The sequence below is a fragment of the Oncorhynchus clarkii genome, chromosome 13, assembly GCF_045791955.1.
Source record: "Oncorhynchus clarkii lewisi isolate Uvic-CL-2024 chromosome 13, UVic_Ocla_1.0, whole genome shotgun sequence".
NCBI classification, from domain to species: Eukaryota; Metazoa; Chordata; class Actinopteri; order Salmoniformes; family Salmonidae; genus Oncorhynchus; species Oncorhynchus clarkii.
In genome coordinates, this window is record NC_092159.1 from 39,302,289 (window position 1) to 39,329,747 (window position 27,459).

General features: G+C 42.8%; 1 protein-coding gene across 8 annotated transcripts; it reads right to left on the reverse strand.

The window, feature by feature from the left end:
• Positions 1-483: 483 nt before the first annotated feature.
• Positions 484-26,686, reverse strand: LOC139364718 (signal transducer and activator of transcription 3). Of its 8 annotated transcripts, none has more exons than XM_071101713.1 (23): positions 26,416-26,686; positions 16,168-16,317; positions 10,801-11,137; positions 10,621-10,702; positions 10,290-10,390; positions 9,294-9,445; positions 8,889-9,047; positions 8,578-8,670; positions 8,368-8,427; positions 8,224-8,253; positions 8,009-8,102; positions 7,882-7,929; positions 7,629-7,712; positions 6,493-6,591; positions 6,178-6,313; positions 5,940-5,992; positions 5,741-5,835; positions 5,283-5,422; positions 4,896-5,114; positions 4,673-4,715; positions 3,798-3,860; positions 2,476-2,573; positions 484-2,344 (listed from the first exon to the last, which is right to left on the reverse strand). In XM_071101713.1, exons 2-23 carry the CDS (start codon positions 16,293-16,295, stop codon positions 2,292-2,294), a joined length of 2,367 nt encoding a protein of 788 aa, XP_070957814.1. In that variant the 5' UTR covers positions 16,296-16,317; positions 26,416-26,686; the 3' UTR covers positions 484-2,291. The 8 variants fall into 8 exon arrangements, with proteins under 8 accessions (XP_070957814.1, XP_070957813.1, XP_070957812.1 ...); XM_071101712.1 differs by having other exon boundaries at positions 484-2,368; XM_071101711.1 differs by having other exon boundaries at positions 10,290-10,423; positions 26,416-26,647.
• Between the last annotated feature and the right edge of the window lie 773 nt (positions 26,687-27,459).

The following is a 27,459-nucleotide window of genomic DNA, read 5'->3' on the forward strand; positions in this document are numbered from 1 at the left end:
GACATCCCTGATTAATTGCCTATTGATCCAACATACTATCACTCATACAAGTGTTTTCTGATCAGCTCAGGCGTTAGCATGCTTCAGTTCAGTTCGGCTGACACCGAACCGAACGAGTGCACTCGCATGCTCCCTTAATAAAATACATTCGCGTGAGAAACGAGAAAAAGCGGCAATAGTAGTACTTGTCCATTTTGAGACGCTGTAGCCACTTCCCCAAAATAGTCAGAATTCATCTAAGGCAATTCAACAAATGCCATTAATGTTAACGTTTTTAATGTCGAGATCTTAGTAGCGACATTTTACATTATCTGCATATTTCCGTTAGGGAACGCCTACTTTGAAGTGCTTCGTCTCACTACCATATTCGACACATGTAAAGATCCAGTTGCATAGCTTAAATGTCTCACCGGTAAAAATAAAAAAAGACCTCAAACATGGAAAATCGCATAACAAGATGGGCAAACATGAGTCCATGAGAGATACATTTTTTTCCTGATTTTTATGATTTTTAAACAAATATAAGATTAGTTGCAGCATAATTTACAGATAGCTTGTTTTCAAATAACATCTACAGAGTGAACTCAATTACCGATTCAACTGAGCACTTAACTCAGGAAGTGATGGACAAGTGTTGTGTTGTTTATGATGTGGCATCACATGATACCCATATACAGTCAAACAGAATAGTGAAATATCATTATAAATTGATACTAACAATATGCAAATTACAACAAAAAAAACAAGGTCAACACATACAAGTGTTAGCTTAAAATAAATCATTAATACGGTATGAGATAAGCACTACATTAACCATTTATGCACTACATAAACAATTTAGGCACAGACTAGTGCAGTACTGTTGCAATGATAATCTGATGTTTGATGGTTTAATGAAAACAAGTGGTATTCACATTATGACAGACTATGAAGGACGGAGGGGGTGTGTATGAATTCAAAACACCAAAGAAGAATGTACATTTCTATCTACAATAGCAGGTTGGCATTCATTGTCATCAATCTTGTCCTGGAGGCAGCTCTGCAGTGGTCACTAGCTGGCACAGCCACAGTCATAACATCAGATTTTAAACCCAAACCTAACCATAATGCCTAACCCTAACCTTAAATATTTTTTTTTTTAAAAGTACATTTTTACATCGCCAATTTTAAAATGTGCAGCTGGTCCAGCTAGTGGAAATTGCTCAGGGCAGGATTCATGACAAACATCAACGTGCTCTACAATCCAGGGAAGGAATCAGTATTTTCCCTTCAACTGAGACATGCTGCCTGCCAGCTGAGAGCGGGGTTGAGCCCAGGCTGAGAGGAGAGAAGGTCAGAGAAATATCCTGTCATCATCAATGCCATTTCAGACACCTAAAACAAAAACCAGTGCCATTCACATAAATTACCTATATGAATGAGTGTTCAATTAACAAATTCACCTGTGACCTTTGGTTCTCATCTCCTTGGTTTTTATAAACGCATCATATTATTGACTCATTGTCACAGTGAGATTCTAGACACAGGTTTTTTGTAATAAGGAATAAGATACAACGGGAAAGATTAGAACAAGGATATTTCTCAATCAAATAAAAATAAAGATACAGGTGTCCCCTTGAATAGAGAATGACATGGGACAAACAGACAGACCACCAAAAAGGTTATAGAATAGGTAATTGAGAACTATGACGCTAACAAATAATAACTTATTATCTTTGAAAAGCTAGACTGCAATCTTCCTCTTTAGGCATTCTTACAAAAACAAAAGCGCTGGTTCATAAATGAAGGTTAAGATCAAAACCATTTTAAAGGAAGTCAAGGAAACAAAAATATACTTTTGTATAAAACATTTTTTATACAAATTAAATAAGGTACTTTGTGAAACACCCACAGGGAGTGAGACATGGCTTTTCAAAAACATTGACACCAACGCCTCGATCACACCGATAGCGTAATTGCATTTTGGTACACCAAAAGAACATTAATTTCCAATGGAACGCTGCATTTGCCTTTATCTAAAGTAGGCATCAAACTGTATGCGTAGACGGCTTGACAGAAATGGTAGCAGAAGGTGAAAGTTGAACTTTTGTTGCACACATATCCAGATGCTGCTGCGTACCATTTAGCACAATGACGCTGTAGGTGTGTTTGAGGCGTAAAGGTGAAAGGTAAAGAATGTAATGTATCTTGTTCCCTTTCACAATATGGGACAGAGGTAACTGTGGAATATATATTTTTTAAGAAAACGGGGAGTTAAAAGATTTAAAAATGAGTCTGGTTCACTCGTCTCTTCACATGGGTGACGCCACGTCAGAGCTCAACTCCATGTCCAGAGTGAGGGAGTCTGGGAAGACAGAAAGCAAAAGGGCTGCCATTAAAACAAGTTAAACCTTGCTTCACACGCAAGCACAGTACGAGTATGTGCATGTGTGTGTGTGTGCGGGCGCGTGTGTATTAGTATCTGTCAGGACTTACCCAGCGGGCCAGGGTTGGCCTCAGCCTCGTTGTGCATCAGAGAGTCCAGGGTGCGAGGGGACATGGGAAACAGATCACTGGTGTTACCAGAGTTGGTGCTGCAACAAGAAAATACAGGAGAAGAGGGAGAAAACATGTTAACACACATACAGATGTCATAGTGATTAGATCTCTAGGTCCTTTTCACCACATCATCACAGCTGTTACGCCACCATAGACGAGGACAACACTCCACATTATTACATGTACACACAGTATTACAGGTTTAAATACATGAGTCAAGCAGTTCAGTGTTGACTGGGTCAGATTAGTGACATGTTGGGACCGTTCAGCCACTATGTGTCAATGTGCTTCCTTTTGACCAGCGTATGACTGAAGGTAGATGACAGTAGCAGAATGAAAGGGGCAAAGGAGAGCAGTTAGTTAGTGGGAATGTTAATGACAAGTATTCTAGACAATCTAGCTTGTTAAGAGCAGGCAGGCCAGTGGGCAGAAACACACCAAAACCCTCTACAGCCCTGACAGACATTCTGTTCTAAAAAAGTGCATGACGTCTCACAACAACCTACTACTATAGTCATAGGTGGAGAACAGTGTAGACTGCGGAGGGGAGGACGGCTCATAATAAATGGCTGGAACGGCGCGAATGGAATGGCATTAAACCATGCGTTTGATGTATTTAATACCATTCCACTGATTCCGCTCCAGCCATTACCACGAGCCCATCCTCCCCAATTAAGGTGCCACCAACCTCCCGCGGTGGAGAACTAAAGGAAGGACCAACGTTTGGCCTTTAGGAGTTCATCTCCACTGAAGGCACTTCTAATGAGCCATTCAGTCTACAGCCTATCAATCTACAGCCTCTTCTCCCCTCCTGCTGTTCTAGCCCGTTCATAATGGACTGTGAAGTGGGGACCGTTTTCATACCATTATCAAGCTGTAAACTAAACGTGGCCAGCGTGGACTGATTTTAATGGGAGTGGTCATGACACCAGTACGTAGACTTAACAGGGAGTTTGAAAGGTGAATGATCTACTGAGGATGTGATTGGGAAAGGGAAGCCATCTTCAAGTAGGATGAACCCAACTCAAAATGGCTGAATACAATATGACTGGAAGCTGCTCTGGTGTTAGAACCAAGGAGAGTGGCAGTGAGGTAGAAACAGAACAGTGGGGGGGGGGGGGGGGGGGTCTAAATGAGGAGGCTGAGAGACTTATTACACCATTCCCTGTCTGAGTCTCACCCACCCTCTCACCCACACATACGTAGAGAAACACACACACACACACACACAGCCCTACATGCCCCCCCCCACTGCCTACCCAGGGAATATCCCGTTCCCAAGCAGCTCGCTGTCCGGAAAGTCCATGAACACGGAAGGGCACCTACGGAGACAGGTCAGGATCTCACTGAGCAATCCTCTCCAACACCCCCCTCCACCCAAACAGACACCTCTAACTATGTAGTACACACATACTCATCTAATCCTACAGAGACAGGTCAGGTTCTCACTGAGCAAACCTCTCCCAACGCTGCTACACACCCCGAAAACAGTACCTCCGCCCCTGGGTTAGCCAGTATACACACCCTTCTGATCCCTCTGCTAAACTCATACACACCCACTCTGTCCCAGAATAGAGAGCACTGCATGGGCTACAGAACACCCCCCACACACATACACACACACACACACAGTCTGTTCCCCTAGAAGTGCAAGGAAAGCTTTCTCTTTTGTTCTACAAGTGGTGTTAAAGTAATCTGTATGCTTGTCTGGGGATCGTTACTTGCTTCCTCCACTCTGCTTTGTCTAGAGAGATGTGTACACTTTGCTTGCCTACAGTCCTGTGCTTCCTGTTCCACTGTCCCCAGGCCAGACCAACGACTGTATAAATAAGGGAAAGACACTGACTAATAGTGAATCCGTCTGTCAGTTTGTTGGTGATGACTAATATAGGAACGATCTGGGAACCACTCTTCCAGGGTAAAACTCCCACCCGCCCCATCCTTACAGGAAGCCAACAAGGGGATGTTGCGGAGGACACTCAAATATTTCGTAGAAAAAAGAAAAAAAAGTTGAACATTTTGCAACATGACTGTCCCAGTTTCCATTACACAACCTAGTGTGAAGTCACTTAGGAGCATTAACTCCTTTGAGGGAACTGAGCACTAACAGCTCTCAAGGAAAGTGGATACTTACGGGGTTACACAGATGAACTTTGTCTTTAAGTATGGTTGAATGGCTGCGGGAGAAAACCAGAACACGTTTTAACGTACACACAGATCAAAATATTCCATCTCACAAAGCACCAACCTCCAAAACGGTAAAGAAGTATTAATTATGGAGGTACATCCGGATCTTCTTCCATTAACTCATCCCGCAGTTTCCATGACAATACGTTAAAACCTCCTGACTGACTCACTACTACACGGGTCTCCGAGCTCAGCCTCTGGAGCAGCTTCCGGTCGGCAGTACTTCCCGAAGGCGTCCTCCTTGGGGATCTCTGGGAAGAGGTAGACAAGCGGAGACACCAGGATGTTGGTGGCGTCCATGATCTTGTATCCCATAATGATCTCCGCAAAGGACATGCTGTTGAGCTGCTGCTTGGTGTAAGGCTCCACCGACTGGATCTGAGTCTTCCCTACAGACACACAGAGAGAGTGAGAGAGATCTGAAACCATGTCACAAGGGCAATAATGAGATTAAACTAAATAACGTGCAACATGGACAAAGACCAAATTGACATGCACAATAGAAAAGCGAGAAAGACCGACAGAGCGCCAGCCAGCCCAACACGCTGTCCTCTTACCACTGATGTCCTTCTCCACCCAGGTGAAGGTGATGCCTCCCTCCTTACTGCTCTCACTGAAGCGCAGCAGGAAGGTACCAGGAGGCTTAGGGCTCAGGATGGCCCTCTCCCTCTCCTTACTGATGAAACCCAGAATATACCTGCACAGACCGAAAGAGAGCAGAGAGAAAAATGTGCCGTTTTTTTTTATGGTCACTTACACCGGATAGGACAGAGAAAGACTGAAAGGGAGACAATTTAACTCCATTACACTGAACACTTTACACTTGTGCATTTAAGCCTAAAACCTGTACTCCTCCTCAATCCAGTTTCCCGCTATCTAGGGTTCAACGGCTCAGTATTACAGTTCTCAGCAGTGCTCATATGAACTCAATGTCATGAACTCCACTCCTTCCAACTTGGATTTTGCCCAGCTGTTCCAGTAACAAGTCAGTAAACAAACAGAAGCGACCTCTCACCCTTCATTCCACAGAGCCAGGATGTACTTCTTGACCAGGTCAATGATGTTGTCCAGCCATACCCAGAAAGAGAAGCCTTTACCCACCATGTTCTCCTGAGAACAAAGGAGGATCTAATCAATTTTAACTGTGAAGCTGTTTACGACAGATAGATAGCTATAACAACATATCAATAGAGACTGATTGGGCAAGGACATACTTTGCAGAACTTGGCCCAGGTGATCTGGCATCCAGAGTAGTTCACACACGGCCCTAGACAAACAACACAAACACATTTAGTAGGCATTGACGCCATACAGACCATCCATAGAAATACATTTTCTAGGGTGGACACTCATTCCGACTCTCATTCAATGTTCTGTGATAGACATCATTCTATTGCTTTGGAGCCATCCAATGCAGATGAAGGTAGAGTTGCAGACAGAAAGGTTCCTCGCCTAGTAGTTTCTCAGCCAGGGTGGTGAGCTGCTCGATGGTCAGGCCTCTCTTAGTGGTGGAGGAGAACTGCCAGCTCAGCACCTCCGCTACCTGATCCCACGTCCCCACCGGAGGCTTGGTGAAGAAGTTCACATTCTATAGGACACGACAACAGGAAGAGGAGGTCAAGGTGGATTTCACACCCAACCCTCTCCAAGGCGGACGCCAATGCCAAGAAGGTATGACACCGTAAAGATGACATCAGTAAGACTCTATTTGGGGGGCCAGAAGTTACAGGACAGCGGTCGAACGAGAGGTGGCGCCAGCCGTCTTACCTTGGGGTGGTTGGTCAGCATGTTGTACCACAGGATGGAGGCCCAGGCGTTGGGCATCTGGCAGATGTTGGAGATGACCACCACTGGTAGAGAATGGGTCTAATGGACCATAGAGAAAACGCATGAAGAATGGTTAACCTGGACGTAGGATCAATTAAGATACACACGTATGGTGCAGTAGCACCTTTTTGCCAGGCTTTCAAAACTAACTTAGGTCGTTAGGTCATTCTATTCAAGTCTGACATGAAATGCCATTTAACACATTCCTTTAATTCTATTCTTCTTTGGATTGCTGTGACAAAGTGGTCGGCCGTACGGGAGGAAAAGATGTCGGTGTCCTGAGTGACATGGCAGAGACATGGAGTGCTTAGTCCCTCACTGAGAATTAAGTCTTAAACTCACACAGCAGCACCCCTCGCCTTGCTAAATGGTGTCGTTTATAGAAGACGGAGTGTTGTGATCAATTATTTCACAACGTGGGTGTGCCAAACCCCCTCTCACACACCCACACTAATTTCCCTCCATTTCCCAATGCTAATGTGTTAATTATCCCGGCTAATGCATTTTCACACTGCTGTGTTTGGGGGGGGGGGGACATAACCATTAGATGAATGATTCCTGTGTCCCAGCAGGGGGCTTGGACCAGCTACGGTGATATCAGAGGGAGGAACCATGGTGGTGGTAAGGGAGGTGTAGAACAGGTCAGAGACGGATTACCCTTGGACTCGCTGCACCGGCCGGGGGTGGATGGGACGGATGATGGGGCGAGGAGCAGCAACAGTAGGGAAGCACGGAGAACAAGTGTGACTACTGAATCAGATATATATCATTGATATTCGGTGCATGGGGAGAGCAGAGCCAGGCCCCTGGAAGCCTAGGGCACCATCAAGCTAATGATAATGACTATTTTGTCTATTGGCTCGCGTGTGTGGCAGACCTGACTCGTGGCCTTAAATATCTCATCTCCATGTAATTGCTGCTGACGTAGGATTAAGGTGGAGTCAGGGGACTACATGCTGAGTGTTTGGTGTGCCATAATGAGACTTGACAAAGACCACCTGGGAGTCAGGAAGCACAACAGCAACTCCCATCAGCCGCCTGTGTGCACACAGGTAGAGAGCGGAGCTAGGTCTCACCTCCAGGTCGATCTTCAAGCCCTGGTGGTAGACCTCTGTCTCAAAGGTGATGAGGTGGAGCTCCTCTGTAACGATCAGGGAGGCCTGGGGAGGAACAGGACAGTCAAGTTTAAAGGTCGATTGATGCTACTGCTACTATCAATACTGATGACAATAGTACTATAAACTCCCAAAGTGATAAGTTTAAGTTAACAGTATAGCTACAACAGTCACCATAAGAAAAGGAGCATTCAAGATTGAGTGTGGGACTCACATCACTGTTGGTCCTGCCACCATTGCCACACCTCTGTTCCCTCAGGGTCTGAAGGAGAAGGGCAGTTATCAGTCAAGCAACATACTGTACAGTACCACACTAGACTGACTAACAGACAGTCACTCACCAGGTGTTTGAACTCTGCTGACAGACTGCCATTGTTGGACTCCTCCATGTTCATCACCTTGGTGTTGGTACCTAGGATGTTGAACTTTCGGGACCTGGGAGAAGCAGGGTACAGCAGGTAGGGTAGGTTATTCACAGGCTCCATGGAAAAAGGGACATTCTAAGATTGATAGGTTAGGAGACAAAGGGTTTCAACGTAACATAAAAGTCACTTACCCTCGAATGGCAGCCACGTCCCCAGATTCCCTGAGAAACAAACAACAGAGGTCAATTCACCTTCCCTGGGACTGTCGATCGTCGTGTTCTATGCAAATAAGACATGATCGTGGGAGTGATGGACGCAAGGCATGCAAAACTCACTTGTCAATAATAACTTTGATCTTCAGCTGGTAATTCAATTCTGGAAACTTCACCAGTAATCTGAAGAGAGAGAACATTTTTGGAAAATAACATTTGGTGAGAGCACATAAAGCAAACGCCAAAGACATCAAATAAGGCCGTTTTGTATTCAACATAGGCATCAACTGGTGGCACTGAGTTGAAACATGGGAGTCCCGCAGCCCCTCTTACCTGACTTTGTTGGTGAACTGCACACCTGTCTTGATGACCAGTGGTCTGTCTGGATGCATGGGCATACAAGGCTGCCTCTCCACCACGAACGCACTGCAACACAATGGCCAGATAAGACGCGGTGCATTAGGGCACAATGATGGAAGTCTGTGATAAACAAAACTCTGAAGCCTCATCCAATGCCCATCATAATAAAATGTTAAAATATCTCCATATTTGCCAAAGGCTATGCCATGTATCCAAAACATCTGAATATTATGCAAATTGGATCCGATAAAAAAATATCCAAACGATCTGGAGAAGCTCCCCACCTCTTCATGAGGTTCCTGAACAAGTCCACTATCTTCTCCTCCAGAGCGGGCCGGTGCTGGATGATGGGGTCTCCCTTATAGGACACCTTCTGCTGGAGCTCCTCCAGCTTCTTGATCTGCTGGCGGATCTGCAGCTGAGACTCAGCCAGGGAAGTAATCCTAGAGGTCAAAGGTTAACCTAGGTCCGTCATTATGGCAGTGCTACCCTGTTTGTTAAACAAATTTGGAACTACAATTTCATCTTATGGTGTCTTGTATCGACTACAAATAACAGCAACTTCTCCTTCTTCGCCTCTGACGTTTACTCTACGTGAGTGTTGGGGGGGAATAGACAGTGTACGGTCATGGGGAGGGCACAGAAAATGATTTTAACGTGGAAAGTAAAGGCTACTAATGGTAACTGACCATGTCTCCAAGCGGTCCAGGCAAATGTTGGGTGGTCCTCCGATGCAGGCAATCTGCTGCCTCCTCTTCCAGTCAGCCAGCTCGTCATCTGTCAGGTTCTTCTGGACAAAGTCCATGGCTGACAGCAGCCCTGCCATCTCAGTCACGATTTGCTACAACAGAGAGGGACAACAGCACATCCTTCAGACATTGATGTAACCAGTGTTAAAGTGACATTCAGGGGGCTCTGGAATTACTTTTAAGATATATTTTATTAATCCACACAAGATGGACATCAGCCACTATGCAGCGCCCAATGAGCAGTTTAGGGGGTTAAGTACCTTGCACCTGCGATAATGATGCCAGCAACCCTCCGGTTGCCAGCTCACTCCCTGCCAGCACTAGGATTCAAACCGACAACCCTCCGGTTGCTGGCACACTTCTCGAACATCGAGGGTACGATTATATCTTCCGCATGATTATCATGTTAGACAACATGATTAGTGAATTTGTTTCACAATTTTGGCCTCAGGGATAAAAAAAAAAAACGAAATAGTCTCCAGCCCCACATTCTCCAAAATTTGACAGCTATTACCACCCTCCTCATCTTGCTTATTAATATCTAGCGCCTGACAGCAGCATGAATATTAATTTAACTCAATTAAAAATGAATGATCGAGCACACATACAGAGCTCTGCATGTGTAGTGAAAGATGCTGCTGCTGAGTACAAATGTTTGTCGGGGCTGCCACGCCCCCCTGCTTGGGCCAGACAGTTTCAGCTTGCTGCTGAGAATTAGAGAATGACTAACCCAATTCTACAGTTTACTATTCAACAACATGTAAATATGCAGGTTTATGTCATATATTGCACACACGTAGGAGGTTCGAGCAGAATGTCAACTAGCCTCTCCTACTTATCGCAGAAATTCGGACTATACTGATTCAGGGTATTAGGACCCTCGAAGAAGGGATGTTGGGTCAGATGGACACTAAGGAGGGTGTATAAGGGCCCTACCCTCCTGAGCTGGTCCAGAGCACTCAGCATCTGTTCCAGCTGAGACATCTTCTGCCGGGTGGCTGCCGCCTGGCTGTTCCCATTCATGTCCTGGGACAACTCTGAGCAAATAGGAGAGGAGTTGGGTGGGTTATCTGTAGATTTAAGAGTCAGTGATATTTGGTAGTATTTGATGGCGGGCCAGAGTTTCAAAACAAGAACAAGCAAAATCAATAGTAGTAGTAGTAGAGTATAAAATTAGAGCCTCTAACAGATTCATGTCCTATCCATAAATTCCGATACAATTCTAGAAAAAGAAATGTAGAATTGTAATATTAAAAGTGAAACTTACCACCCTGACTTTTAAGGGTCTTGTAGTTGAAGTCAAAATCATCCTGGAGATTCTCAAGCATCTTCATCTTTTGTTCCATATCCTATAGCAAAGCAACGCAAAGCATGTCAATCAAACGAGGTATTAAATAACAAGCCTGTGTAAAACCACATATTCCTTGGACTAAACGTGCAGTCTCACCTGCACCCTCTTCCTGATGTCCTGCAGGTTGTGCTCCAGGATCTGTTGTTTCTCCGTCACCACAGTGCCAGACGGGTGAGACGCCGTTCCGTCCTGTGCGGCGGTGGTGGCGGTCTGCAACAGCCTCTGCTCTTCCCAGAGGCAGCGGGCTACAATGCGGGCGATCTCCATGGGTTTCTCCAGGTACTTGGACTGCAGGTGCTGCTTAATGCGCCGCAGGTTGTGCTGGTAGAGCACGTTGTTCTCCTGCAGGAAGCGGCTGTACTGCTGGTCAATCTCCCCCAGCAGGTTGTGGAACACCAGCGTGGCGTGGGACTCCTTGTTCGCTGCGTACGCCCTGCATAGCACATTTTCTTGTATTATCTTGATTTAATTAACCAGGTAGGGTATTGAGAACAACCTATAGTAACAACCTAGCCTCTAATAAATGTTCATTTCTCTAGTTATTACTCAAACACATTGTAAAAAAATAAATCCACAGATAAGATATGCTTTCCGAACGCAGTGTGTTCAGACCACTTGTCTTTTTCCACATCGTTACGTTACAGCCGTATTCTAAAATGGATTCAGTTGTCCCCCCCCCCCCCCCATCAATCTACACACAATAGCCCATAACGACAAAGCAAAAATAGGTTTTTAGAAAGGTTTGCAAAAGTATATATATATTTTTACTGGAATATCACATTTACAGTGCCTTGCGAAAGTATTCGGCCCCCTTGAACTTTGCGACCTTTTGTCACATTTCAGGCTTCAAACATAAAGATATAAAACTGTATTTTTTTGTGAAGAATCAACAACAAGTGGGACACAATCATGAAGTGGAACGACATTTATTGGATATTTCAAACTTTTTTAACAAATCAAAAACTGAAAAATTGGGCGTGCAAAATTATTCAGCCCCTTTACTTTCAGTGCAGCAAACTCTCTCCAGAAGTTCAGTGAGGATCTCTGAATGATCCAATGTTGACCTAAATGACTAATGATGATAAATACAATCCACCTGTGTGTAATCAAGTCTTCGTATAAATGCACCTGCACTGTGATAGTCTCAGAGGTCCGTTAAAAGCGCAGAGAGCATCATGAAGAACAAGGAACACACCAGGCAGGTCCGAGATACTGTTGTGAAGAAGTTTAAAGCCGGATTTGGATACAAAAAGATTTCCCAAGCTTTAAACATCCCAAGGAGCACTGTGCAAGCGATAATATTGAAATGGAAGGAGTATCAGACCACTGCAAATCTACCAAGACCTGGCCGTCCCTCTAAACTTTCAGCTCATACAAGGAGAAGACTGATCAGAGATGCAGCCAAGATGCCCATGATCACTCTGGATGAACTGCAGAGATCTACAGCTGAGGTGGGAGACTCTGTCCATAGGACAACAATCAGTCGTATATTGCACAAATCTGGCCTTTATGGAAGAGTGGCAAGAAGAAAGCCATTTCTTAAAGATATCCATAAAAAGTGTCGTTTAAAGTTTGCCACAAGCCACCTGGGAGACACACCAAACATGTGGAAGAAGGTGCTCTGGTCAGATGAAACCAAAATTGAACTTTTTGGCAACAATGCAAAATGTTATGTTTGGCATAAAAGCAACACAGCTCATCACCCGGAACACACCATCCCCACTGTCAAACATGGTGGTGGCAGCATCATGGTTTGGGCCTGCTTTTCTTCAGCAGGGACAGGGAAGATGGTTAAAATTGATGGGAAGATGGATGGAGCCAAATACAGGACCATTCTGGAAGAAAACCTGATGGAGTCTGCAAAAGACCTGAGACTGGGACAGAGATTTGTCTTCCAACAAGACAATGATCCAAAACATAAAGCAAAATCTACAATGGAATGGTTAAAAAATAAACATATCCAGGTGTTAGAATGGCCAAGTCAAAGTCCAGACCTGAATCCAATCGAGAATCTGTGGAAAGAACTGAAAACTGCTGTTCACAAATGCTCTCCATCCAACCTCACTGAGCTCGAGCTGTTTTGCAAGGAGGAATGGGAAAAAATGTCAGTCTCTCGATGTGCAAAACTGATAGAGACATACCCCAAGCGACTTACAGCTGTAATCGAAGCAAAAGGTGGCGCTACAAAGTATTAACTTAAGGGGGCTGAATAATTTTGCACGCCCAATTTTTCAGCTTTTGATTTGTTAAAAAAGTTTGAAATATCCAATAAATGTCATTCCACTTCATGATTGTGTCCCACTTGTTGTTGATTCTTCACAAAAAAATACAGTTTTATATCTTTATGTTTGAAGCCTGAAATGTGGCAAAGGGTCGCAAAGTTCAAGGGGGCCGAATACTTTCGCAAGGCACTGTACATAAGTATTCAGACCCTTTACTCAGTACTTTGTTGAAGCACCTTTGGTTGTGATTACAGCCTTGAGTCTTCTTGGGTATGACGCTACAAGCTTGGCAAACCTGTATTTGGGGAGTTTCTCCCATTCTTCTCTGCAGATCCTCAAGCTCTGTCAGGTTGAATGGGGAGCATCGCTGCACAGTTATTTTCAGGTCTCTCCAGAGATGTTTGTTAGGGTTCAAGTCCGGGCTCTGGCTGGGCCACTCAAGGACATTCAGAGACATGTCCCGAATCTACTCCTGCGTTGTCTTGGCTGTGTGCTTAGGGTCGTTGTCCAGTTGGATGGTGAAACTTCACCCCAGTCTGAGGTCCTGAGCAGGTTATCAAGGATCTCCCTGTACTTTGCTCCGCTCATGTTCCCCTCGATCCGGAGTCGTCTCTCAGTCCCTGAAAAACATACCCACATGCTGCCACCACCATGCTTCACTGTTGGGATGGTGCCTGTTTTTTTCCCTCAGATGTGACGCTTGGCATTCAGTCCAAAGAGTTGAATCTTGGTTTCATCAGACCAGAGAATCTTGTTTCTCATGGTCTGAGAGTCCTTTAGATTCCTTTTGGCAAACTCCAAGCGGGCTGTCATATGCCTTTTACAGAGGAGTGGCTTCCATCTGGCCACTGTACCACAAAGACCTGATTGGTGGAGTGCTGCAGAGATGGTTGTCCTTTTGGAAGGTTCTCCCATCTCCACAGAGAAACTCTGGAGCTCTGTCAGAGTGAACATCAGGTTCTTGGTTACCTCCCAGACCAAGGCTCTTCTTCATCGATTGTTCAGTTTGGCCGGGTGGCCAGCTCCAGGAAGAGTTGGTGGTTCCAAACTTCGTTGATTTAAGAATGACGGAGGACACCGTATTCTTGGGGACCATCAATGCTCCAGACATTTTTTAGTATACTTCCACAGATCTGTGCCTCAACACAATCCTTTCTTGGAGTTCTACGGACAATTCCTTTGACCTCATAGCTTGGTTTTTGCTCTGACATGCACTGTCAATTTTGAGTCTCATAGCAAAGGGTCTGAATACTAATGTTAAGGCATTTCAGTTTTTTTTATCATTATAAAAAGCAACAATTTCTAAAAACCTGCTTTGTCATTATGGGGTGTTGTGTGTAGATTGATGAGGAAATGTTTTAATTGAATCCATTTTAGAATAAGGCTGTAAGGTAACAAAATGTGGACAAAGGGAAAGGGGCCGGACTACTTTCCGAATACATCCATGATCTATATATCTCTATATCTATGAAAATATGACCCACTGAATCTAATTTGCTTTGGTATAAAACTAGGAACCATTTGGCAGGAAATATTGAAAGATATTTGCATAAGGAGCAGACTTTTACAGTAACAAGGAAGTTTGGGAACTGAAATTGCTTTTGGGTAAATCCATTTGAAGTCACTTTTTGACAGCATCACTTTTGCTGAAAACAAAACTGTCCATACATGTCTGCCAATGGAAGAAGCGGTCAGAAAGTGACTTTTTGGACCCGAATGCCAAAACAATGACAAAACATGGCGGTCCAAACGTGACTTTTTGGACCCGAATGCCAAAACAATGCTAAAACAATGCCAAAACATGCTCAAAGTTTAACCATTTGGCATGCCCCAGTACACTATGAGACATCCATGTCTTCCAACACTGGAAAATATCAACGGTTGAGTTTGATATAAATTCAAAAGTTTTGTCAAATGATTGTTTTTATTAATAAAATATACAATATTTTTTTAAATCTTATCATCAATTACCTAAAAACGTGTGAACACTGATTCTTTTCATATTCGCATTTGTTGTAGCTTAGACCCTACTTTAGATTCTCTGAGGTGTTTGTGCTGTCGGTTGAGACAACACGCTGTTGTGTCATTTCAATCCTAGAAATAGAATTCATAGAATGGCCTGATCAACTCTATGCAAAGAAGATGTGTCGCGCTGCATGAGGTAAATGCTGGTCTCATCAAATACTGACTGGTTTTCTGATCCACGCCCCTAGCTTTTCTTAAGGTGTCTGTGACCAACAGATATATATCCCTATTCCCAGTCATGTGAAATCAATAAATTAGGGCCAAATTCATTTATTTCAATTGATTTCCTTATATGAACTGTAACTCAGTAAAATCTTCGAAATTGTTGCGTTTATATTTTTTCTCAGTGTAATTACTACCACAAAGATGACTGCACCCACCAACGAATGTCAACTTAAAAATGGTCATGTCTATTCTATGATGTATATTTCCAATAGGTTTCTAATGGATGATTGACAGTAGAATTGAAAACATATCTCCATTAAGTCAAGAGTCTCTGATGTGTGTGGACCGACAACCATCTTTGTGATACCATTTGAACGTTTCTCATTTGAGCACATTTAAATGAGCCAAAACATGACACCCACCTGTATTCAAGAGCATGTTGTGTCTCAACCAATGGCGGGCACAACACCAAAACCTTAGATTATGTCAAATAGGTTCTTAGCCAAAACATACGCGAGTATGAAAACAAAAACACTGGCGTTTACGCGGTTTTTGATAATTGACGTTAAAGGTTAAAAAAAATGAAATTATAAAATAGTTTGACAACCCTGTTCGTAAGCTTTTAAATGAGATTAATCTCAGCCGTTTATCTTTTCCAGTGATGAGGAAATGTCTCGCGGTATGCAAAAATAAGTCTACTTTGAGAACCTTAACCCCTTGAAGGTTTTGGCATTCAGGTCCAAAAAGTCACTTATTGAACACTTTCACAATGGGAAAATGTGTATGACGTGTTCCCTGCTAACAGTCTAGCTGTAATATTGTTGATGCTACTTCAAAATAAATCAAAACGATTGTAGAGGAAAATCAATGCCACACTGAGCGTGAGTGGATGACATATTTCCATCCCCACTACTAACAAACAGAATGAGCAAGCACAACAATGAGCCATGTCATCCTGCCCAGTGTTGCCAGCAGCAGTGGTGTTAGTGAACTGTAGGTACTAGGTACCCATTCTGTAGTGGTATTGTGAACCACAGGAACTAGGACCCACCAGTCCTGGCTTTCGATCCAGGGGGCGAGGAACTGCCGGAGCTCCATGGGGAAGCTGTCACTGTACAGGTGGTACAGCTGCTCCAGGTACCTGGTCTCCAGCTGCTGCAACTGGTTCCACTGGGCCATGCTGCCGGCTGCCTCCACAACCCTGTATAGGACACACATGTGGAAATAGTTCGAGGAAGAAATGGAAAGCAAGGAAGACTCAAGGAAGCTAGATACTAATGAGGGGAACAGATGTGATCTCTTGAGACAATGATCGGCTCTTGACAGCTAGCCAATGCAGGACGAAACCTTGAGGCCACCGTACAGTATGTCTCTACACTGAAACATTTCCAATACCTTGATCATTTGTTTTAACTCCGATTGTCTTGAATCTGATGAGAGCATGTATAGACACACGTCATATTCGCCCTGACAGGAAAACCTCAGAAACCAAAGACAAAAGTATCTGATGGTACCTCAGCCAGCTTCCTATAAGCACAGAGACATCCTGTTCAACTCAACGCACAGCCTTCACCGAGAAACATAAACCAAAATAAACCCTGGCCTTTGGCCTCCCCGTTGGGCAAGGTGAGCCAGATAGAAACCCTTTGGTCTCCCTCCAGCCCAGGTCTGATGCGAGCAGATTTATTCAGCATTACTAGAAAACTATTCAGACTTCAAAGTAAACAGGAACCGCATCATTGATATTCATTCCCAGTTGAATAGAATGTCACTGTTGTCATCGTCAGCAAACCATTGAATTATGTAGGTCATGTAATGCAGATGACACCGTCTGCATGTTAGCACAAAACGGTTTCTGCTCCACATTCCTTCCATAACAATGTCATTATATTTTCAAAGTGAAATTGATTTTCCATTAACAGCGGTCAGGATTTCAGTGAGTTATTTGAGCAGCCATGCTAACCCAGGCCTGGTATTCTTCCTACATCACACTGTACTTCCTAAAAGCCTTGACAAAATCCTAATTACAACCAGTGAAAAGGTAGAGAACTACAGAGCATCCCCCCAGCCCTGAGAGATCACACAGTCATCAGCAAACATCTGCCACCCTTCTCATTTTACTGGACACAGGGAGGAACACAATGTTCTCCTAGTAGCTCAATTGCACAATAACTCGCAAGGTGGTGGTTAGGCTACAACGGTCCTGATAACAAGTCCCTATACAGTAGCAAGACAATTTTTTTTTTTTACTGCAGGCTAGATGTAAGGAAATTGAGAAAAGAGAAACAGAGGAGCAAACTGTATAGTTAGGGTAACATTTTAAATCATGGGATTTGATATTTCTTCCATTCTTTGCGTCCTCATATCTGATATGCTCCATTGACAGATTCAGATAACAGAACTTATCCAATCACAAAGACTCAATTCCTTGGATGACAGGTGAACAAACATGCTCCAACCGCATCTTGCTTTGCAGAGAAACCTAGGGTTGCGTCCTAAATGGCAAGATTTTCTTGTGCCTTGGTCAAAAGAAGTACACTATAGAGAATATGTTGCCATTTGGGACGAATCCTCATTTATAAAAATGTCACTTCCTCTTGTCCTACGCAGGTGAAACAATGAGTTGAAATTGCCTGTGACCTTTACTGCTTGTATTGGAAATTTGATTGCAATCCTGGTTTACTTCGCCTCTACTTTCCTTACCCTGTTCACTTCCTGTCAGACTGGAATAAGGCCAATAAATAACATTTTATAATTCCAGTCGATTCCACAAATATGATGAAAAGTCAGTCAAATCATTTGTCTAATGCAAGCAGAGGTTGAGCCACAAGATCACACAAAAAAAGCTTGTGATGATGTACACTGAAGAGCACCTGTGACAAATTGCAAATGTTTGTTATTGTTTGTTATGTTGCTAGCGTGAACAAGCATATACCTTTTGCTAAAGCTTTTTTGTTGTGTTGTATTTTACCCCCCTTCTTCTCCCCAAATTTGATCTCGTCTCATCGTTGCAACTCCCCAATGGGCTCTGGATAGGCGAAAGTCGAGTCATGCGTCCTCCGAAAAATGACCCGCCAAACTGCACTTCTTAACACCCGCCCGCTTAACCCGGAAGCCAGCTGCACCAATGTGTCGGAGGAAACACCGCCCAATTGACAACCGAAGTCAGCCTGCAGCCAATGCTTGCTAGCAGATATCCATAGACTTCCAGTCATTGCGCTGACGCTAGTTATCAATTGCACTAAAGCTAGTTAGCAACTTCCTTCAAACTGCACGCAGAGACATAATAATGGTATCCACGAGTTCACCTGACTCTGGAGAAGTAGATACAATGACAAAGTGTCCCTTGAAGTCATACAAAAGTATTACTGTGTGTAAAGTTAAACACATTCTGTCATTACCATTTATTTTTTTATACACACAGAACTGCTTTAACTCAGCGACATTTGAGAGTTTTCAAGCCCTGCCACAACATTTCAATTGGGATTAGGTCTGGACTTTGACTAGGCCATTCAAAAACTTTGTAACCATTTTCATATCGACTTGATTGTGTGTTTTGGATCATTGTCTTGCTGCATCACCCAGCTGCACTTCAGCTTACAGATGGATGGACATTCTCCCGTAGAATTCTCTGATACAGAGCAGAATTCATGGTTCCTTCTATTAAGTCAAGTCGTCCAAGTGCTGAGGCTGCAAAGCATCGCCAAACCACATGAGGTTGAGGTTCTCACTGTGGAATGTGGTGTTTGGTTAAAAAGTTAACTCAAGTTTGCCAAAAAGCATCTGGTTGATCATCAAAACTCTTTGAAGAATGTTCTATAGACAGATGAGTCAAAAGTAAAACCGTCTGTGAGCTGAAGCGCAGCTGGGTCATGCAGCAAGACAATGATCCAAATCACACAATCAAGTCTACATGAAGATTAGAGGTCGACCGATTAAATCGGAATGTCCGATTAATTAGGGCCGATTTCAACAACAATTTCATAACCATCGGTAATCGGCATTTTTGGACACCGATTGTGGCTGATTACCTGTTACGCGAGTGCAGCAAGAAGCCAAGGTAAATTGCTAGCTAGCATTAAACTTATCTTATAAAAAACAATCAATCTTAACATTTCGCATTCGCGAAAAAAGCACCAATGTGTACCTAACCATAAACATCAACGCCTTTCTTTAAAATCAATACACAAGTATATATTTTTAAACCTGCATATTTAGTTAATATTGCCTGCTAACATTATTTCTTTTAACTAGGGAAATTGTGTCACTTCTCTTGCGTTCCATGTAAGCAGTCAGGGTATATGCAGCAGTTCTGGCCGCCTGGCTCGTTGCGAACTGTGTGAAGACCATTTATTCCTAACAAAGACCGTAAATAATTCGCCAGAATTGTACATAATTATGATATAACATTGAAGGTTGTACAATGTAACAGCAACATTTTGACTTAGGGATGCCACCCGTTAGATAAAATACGTAACGGTTCCATAATTCACTGAAAGAATAAACGTTTTGTTTTCGAAATTATAGTTTACGGATTTGACCATATTAATGACCTACGGCTCGTATTTCTATGTGTTATTATGTTATAATTAAGTCTATGATTTGATAGAGCAGTCTGACTGAGTCTGGCTGGCTCGTAAGCATTCATTCAAACAGTACTTTTGTGTGTTTGCCAGCAGCTCTTCACTGTGCTTCAAGCATTGAGCTGTTTATGACTTCAAGCCTATCAACTCCCAAGACTAGGCTGGTGTAACCGATGTGAAATGGCTAGCTAGTTAGCGGGGTGCGCGCTAATATCGTTTCAATCGGTGACGTCACTCGCTCTGAAACCTTGAAGTAGTTGTTCCCCTTGCTCTGCAAGGGCCGCGGCTTTTGTGGTACGATGCTTCGAGGGTGGCTGTTGTCGATGTGTTCCTGGTTCGAGCCCAGGTAGGAGCGAGGACAGGGACGGAAGCTATTACTGCTACACTGGCAATACTAAAGTGCCTATAAGAACATCCAATGAAATACAAATGGTAGAAAAAGAAATAGTCCTATAATAACTACAACCTAAAACTTCTTACCTGAGAATATTTCATATGTTCTCATGTTCTGAGCAAGGAACTCAAACGTTAGTTTTTTTTACATGGCACATATTGCACTTTTACTTTCTTCTCCAACACTTTGTTTTTGCATTATTTAAACCAAATTGAACATGTTTCATTATTTATTTGAGGCTAAATTGATTTTATTGATGTATTATATTAAGTTAAAATAAAAGTGTTCATTCAGTATTGTTGTAATTGTCATTATTACAAATAAATAAATAAACATTTTAAAAATAGTCTGATTAATCGGTATCTGCTTTTTTTGGTCCTTAAATAAATCGGTATTGGCGTTGAAAAACCATAATCGGTCGACCTCTAATGAAGATTCCTAAAAAGCAACAAATTTTAAATTTTGAAATGGCCTAATCCAGACCTAATCCCAATTGAGATGTGGCAGGACTTGAAACGAGCAGTTCATGCATGAAAACCCACAAATGCCACGATCCCATGCAGATCTGCATGGAAGAGTGGGCCAGAATTCCTCCACAGCAACGTGAGAGACTGATCAACAACTACAGGAAGTGTTCGGTTGGAGTCATTGCAGTTAAAAAGGTGGCACAACCAGTTATTGAGTGTAAGGGGGCAATTACATTTTCACACAGGAGCATTGGGTATTGCACAACTTTTTTTTAAATGAAATAAATGTATTAAGTATGTAATTGTTGTGTTATTTGTTCACTCAGGTTCCCATTATTTAATATTAGGTTTTGGTTGAAGATCTGATAACATTCGGTATCAAACATATGCAAAAGTAGAAACAATTAGAAAGGGGGACTTTTTCACAGCACTGTGCCTCATTAAAAGGTGAGCCACTTTCGTGGTACTGGTTATCCCGAGTTGACCAAAGTTCTCGCTAACTCCTCAAACCAGGTACGTAGGGCTCTGTTCTCACCACCGCGGGTTCAGACTAGTGCGACCGGATCGGTCACGTCTGCATATGTACCTAGCAGGTTTGCATGCTCAGTAATTAGTATGTTATGTTGAGGGGCGTTGACTTTGTGTGATAAATATATGTCCCGATATGTTCAAATGTATTATGTATTGGCCATTGATGTTTAAACTATTGAGATGTATTGATTATGGAGTGACATATTCATATTGGCTGAATACCTGCTCCAGGGTTTGTTCATTTCGAGAGAGCTTAGGCTAGAGTGACATGTTGTCCCAGTGCTCTACTGAACTCTGCTGTGAGGGTCCACTACATTACATGGTTATTTGAGAAAAGGAAAGCGAGGAAAGTTAGAGGGCACCCCTACTCATTTCACATGTTAGACATGTCACCTTTCCTCATTCCTCTTTCACTTCACTGACGGAAACAGGTGCATCATCCTGCCTGGGGTGTATTCATTACGCTGATTCGGTTGCAAAATCTTTTGGTTTAGTTTGCTTTCGTTTGGTTCTTAAAACGGTTAATGGTTTCCATTGCAAGGCGTAATGAATACACCCCTGGAGTGAGATTGTGCTACATACAAAAACTAGACTCAAACCACAACACAGAGCAGCTGAGCTGACTCATCATCATGTGTCAAAACTCTAACTGTCACCTTCCCATTCAATTACTTGTTTTCTTTCAACTTCCTCAAGTCATACAAAGTGCATGGGCTTAAATGGATCCCATGTTAGTTCATCAACAGCTAAGCTTGTAATTTACAGGAGCTCAAAACAGCCAACTCTTTGGCAACAGGTGACAACCCAGTCGAAACCCATAAAATATAGGTGACAAGATAGATGAACAACTAAAAAGCAGAAACTTCCTTTGTTCAACCTGACCCTGAATCCATGGGTAGCTTCTGGCAATTTTGGGGGGGGGGGGGGGATTTCTCATGTCTTACTCATTGGTAGGAAGAACCAGTGCCTATAAAGACTGCTGGCTTCACTATACTTCTCCATAGACAACTGAAAAAGAGCAGCGCTTTTGTCTGAGCAGCACTTGTCCCATCATTGCCATTACAGAGTGGCGTGGAATGCACAGGCAGACGACAGAGAGCCACAGAAACACAGAGCTCCACCAGGGTTAACAACACAGCTGTGTGAACAGTGGCACAACACCAGACAGGCCTGGGGATCTCTACAGCCTTGGCCTACAGAAGCAAGTCAACATGAACTGACTTTCACTGAGCCGGTGTTGAGAGAACTGTAGGTCTCAAGAACAGGAAACATTCCGTACTGCAGCAAGGCACCACTCATTTCATCACCAGTATCTCTCTGCAGCCACTATGGGTAGGCTACACCATAAAAACATTTGTTGCATGTCTAAGCACTGTTTGTCTAAAAGAAAAAAGAAAAGTGGTGTACTGTACATTGTACAGTACGGGAGGTGGGATCAGCCTTTCAAGGAATATAGTCTGCATTGTTCAGCTAAAGATAACCATTTGACTAGAAAGCGGCAGTCATGAGGGCCATGAAAAGCAGCCACATCCTTTGCCCTGTCCGTAACTAGGCATGGGCCTAGTACTTTCTATGTAACAGAAATAATGTTACTGTACCTTACTTTCTAAAAAACGAGCATTGCCATGCGGGGGAACTGTTAAACCCCATATTTCTCTAACTCAGGTAGAGAGAAGGTATAACAGTTTTCTACACCTCACTACAGTATCAAAGCCTGACTCGATGCAGTAAGCAGTTGCTTCTCCTTTCAGTCACCAGGGACCAGTTTTTCCAGATCAAAATCATCCTGTGTTTTGCTCCCCCTTCCGATGTGGTCCGTCCTCATTTTTGGATGTAGTTTAAAGACAAAATGAAAGCAAATCTCTAACCGCATCATATGCTACAACACAGATCATGTTATGTGATACGATAACATTTGGTTGAAATATTGTCTTTGTGTCTGTCTTCTTAAACAGCAAACAATTTGAAATGGGGAAATTTGACACAACACAGGATCATTTTGTTCTGGATTAAATGTTTAGATAAACTGGGCCCAGGTTTCAAAATAAATGTAAAAAACCCCAGCAATTTAAAACAATGATATTTAGATATAATATTCAGGAAACAACAAGAGAAAAACACCTTTTAGATATCATAAAAACACCCTCATAAAAGCACCACAAAAGCTAAACGAGAACATTGGACAATGGAAACATTATTTGAGGAAGAGATTCCAGGAAAATGCATTACTTGATTCCGGTAAGTGTTTCCTGATGCAGTGTCATTATACCATTGGACAAGATAAGGAACAATATCAGCGACAATCTTACAGTTTTACATTCACTCGCCAATGCTATGTAAACAACTTAATGATGACAAATAGGACGATTGTATGCATGTAGGGACTTTTTCCCCACTAAGCCATACTACAATTCATATGCCTTGCGACCGTGATATCTAAAGTACCAGTCAAAAGTTGACACCTACTCATTCCAGGGTTTTTCTTTATTTTGACTATTTTCTACATTGTATAATTATAGTGAAGACATCAAAACTATGAAATAACACATATGGAATCATGTAGTAACCCCCCAAAAAAGTGTGAAACAAATAAAAATATATTTTATATTTGAGATTCTTCAAAGTAGCCACCCTTTGCCTTGATGACAGCTTTGCACACTCTTGGCATTCTCTCAACCAGTTTCATGAGGAATGCTTTTCCAACAGTCTTGAAGAAGTTCCCACAAATGCTGAGCACTTGTTGGCTGCTTTTCCTTCACTCTGCGGTCCAAATCATCCCAAACCATCTCAGTACCAGAGGCATCCCTACAGACCCTGGTTTGATCCCGGGCTGTATCACAACCGGTCGTGATCAGGAGTTGCATAGGCCGGCGCACAATTGACTCAGACATGTCCGGGTTAAGGGAGGGTTTGGCCGGGGTAAGCCGTCATTGTAAATAAGAATTTGATCTTAATTGATTTGCCAAGTTAAATAAAAGGTCAAATACATCTCAATTAGGTTGAAGTCAGGTGATTGTGGAGGCCAGGTAATTTGATGCAGCCTGCCATCACTCTCCTTCTTGGTCAAATATCCCTTACACAGCCTAGAGGTGTGATTTGGGTCATTGTCCTGTTAAAAACAAAATGATAGTGGGACTAAGTGCAAACCAGACAGGATGGCGAATCGCTGCAGAATGCTGTGGTAGCCATGCTGGTTAAGTGTGCCTTGAATTCTAAATAAATCACTGACAGTGTCACCAGCAAAGCACCCCCACACCACCTCCTCCATGCTCCACAGTGGGAACCACACATGCGGAGATCATCCGCTCACCTACTCTGCGTCTCACAAAGACACAGCAGTTGGAACCAAAAGTCTCAAATTTGGACTCATCAAACCAAAGGACAGATTTTCACCGGTCTAATGTCCATTGCTCGTGTTTCTTGGCCCAAGCAAGTCTCTTCTTATTATTGGTGTCCTTTAGTAGTGGTTTCTTTGCAGCAATTAGACCATGAAGGCCTGATTAACACAGTCTCCTCTGAACAGTTGATGTTGAGATGTGTTTGTACTTCAACTCTGAGGTGCAATCTGAGGTGCAGTTAATTGCCGATTTCTGAGGCTGGTAACTCTAATGAACTTATCCTCTGCAGCAGAGGTAACTCTGGGTCTTCCTCTCCTGTGGCGGTCCTCATGAGAGCCAGTTTCATCATAGCACTTGATGGTTTTTGCGATTGTACTTGAAGAAACTTTCCGCATTGACTGACATTCATGTCTTAAAGTAATGGACTGTCATTTATCTTTTCTTATTTGAGATGTTCTTGCCATAATATAGACTTGGTCTTTTACCAAATGGTTATCTTGTCACGACACAACCGTTGGCTCAAATGCATTATGGAAAGAAATTCCACAAATTAACTTTTAACTACCCCAGGAAGACTGGTTGAGAGAATGCCAAGAGTGTGCAACGCTGTCACCAAGGCAAAGAAAAATCTGGGGCAGCAGGGTAGCCTAGTGGTTAGAGCGTTGGACTAGTAACCGAAAGGTTGCAAGTTCAAATCCCTGCGCTGACAAGGTACAAATCTGTTGTTCTGCCCCTGAACAGGCAGCTAACTGTTCCTTGGCCGTCATTGAAAATAATGATTTGCTCTTAACTGACTTGCCTAATTAAATAAAGGTCATATATATATATATATATATATTAAAAAAACTTTTGACTGGTACTGTGGGCCTAAAGGCCGAGACGATAAGAAGACACAGTGGCAGAATAAATTCAACCACACCTTTGTTTTATCACAAAACCGGATAGCTACCTCTGTCCATTGAAGTCCACAAAGCATATTGCGTGTAACAAACAGTAACATTAACTACACCGTGGTCAATCAAGTTCATGTTTCCGACATTTTCGGACCACTAAACAACTATTGATTTAAAACCAGAAAAACAATTTAGTCCAATTAAAGTAAGCTGTCCATGGTTCTAATTACTCTGTGTGTGTGTGTACACCTTCCTGCAAGTAGAAAAACATGTGGACTCCTTGTAACGACAGGAGGTGCGCCAGGACCATTCACAGTTGAACTCAACGCTGATTGGCTAATTGCTTATACTTTTTTGTCAAGTGAGGCCAGACGCTGTTTTGATCGCTCTGATGCTTTCTTCCTGATAGATTCAATTCGCAAGAGGCTGAATGTAGGAAAATTATGAAACAGAGACGAAATCGGTGTTGTGTTGTTTATCGGTCATTTTTGGCCTTCCCTTGGCATCCATTAACACATGTCACTGGCTGTGTGTGTTTGTAATCCCTCAAACTGTAGACTGGTTGTTGCAAACCTGGAGGCATGCATGGTTGACGTGATGACTTCCCCAAGCACCGTTTGATGGATCAAATGGCCGTGACATGCCCACATGAGAGTGGTCATTACAACCTGCACCACTGAATGTGGCTTTGACCGAAGTCAGCATCCCAACATGGTTGCACATGCAACTTCATAAAAATGTGCAATATCATCCTTGAATAAATGGCCAGCACATCAACACAAGAATTAGGCATAAACGGTCGGCGTATACTATCCTTTGAAAGCAAACGTATAACCAACAACAGCTGCAACGACTGGTAGGCCTAATCTATTTGCGAAACAGTGTGATTAAACTTTTGGCGATTTATGTAACAGCATGGAGGACGTAGCTCCAGTTACTTTGCGTCGAGTGAGATTCTCAATCTGATAATAAATACATTGATGCTGCTCGCCCACCACACACGACTATGTGTTTAAAACTTTACTCTCATGGCCCAACTACAATATGATGTATAAATGATACAAAGCAAAGGGGTCTGCGACCGCCTACTTACCCTACTGTCCACGGGAAAGTGTCAGAAAAATGATCCCGTCAAATCGTAGCCAGCCACCACCCTTAAACCACCAGAACGAAATGTCTTATTGTACAGGACAATCGAGAACTTTTAACCAAACTGTATTTCTAACAATCGCAACTACAGTAACTTTAGCCTACTTCAATGTCGCAGTACTGTACACACAGACCCTTAGTTTTCCAATTCCAACCTGAGTGCAGACAAACGTCAAGAAAGCGTTGATTGACATAACTAGGATGCAACAGAAGACGAGAACACAATTTCGTCCAATCTTTGTGTAGGATATTGCAAGAAGGCGGGATTAAAGCTAAAGGGAGGTTGTGGGTGTAGTGTTCATTGCGCGCGACACGGAGGCTGTTCTATGTAATCACACTCCCTCCGTGTGTAGGGAAAATTGCATTTACAAGCATGACCTTGCAGCGGGAGAAGAAATAACCAACAGAACAGCTGATCTGGAAGTCATCTGAATTACTGGCAGTCTCTACGTCATCACAAGTGTAATAAGAAGAAATGTGAACAGCGTTGATATTTATGTTTTACCCAAATCAACATATATTCGCCATCGAAAAATACACAAACCAAGGCGTGAAAACAGTTTTATTATAGTATTTGAAATAAAATAAAAATGGGGATTTGGTTTAGTCTTCATCATTGTCATCTATGTAGGCTATAGCACAAACAGTTCAGCAATAATTAAATATTTGATCAACATGTTTACTTGGTTTCGTGGGACCTAAGAATTACAGGGTTCTATGCTCCTGAGCTTTCACATTTTTCTTGTGCGGCATTGCCCATCAATTTGAGAGTGGTCATCTCTCAGGTAGCTAACCTTATCTGCCTAGGTCATTATAGTGCATTGTGAGACCAATAGCATAATTTAAGTGTCCCTTTTCAGCAGGGGAATAACAAGAGTAGAAACATTACTGAGGTTATGAGATTCATAGCAAGTCAGGTCACATGCTGTGAAAACCAAAATTAATATGACTGGTTTCCCGAGATTAGGACTAAACCTACACTAAAACG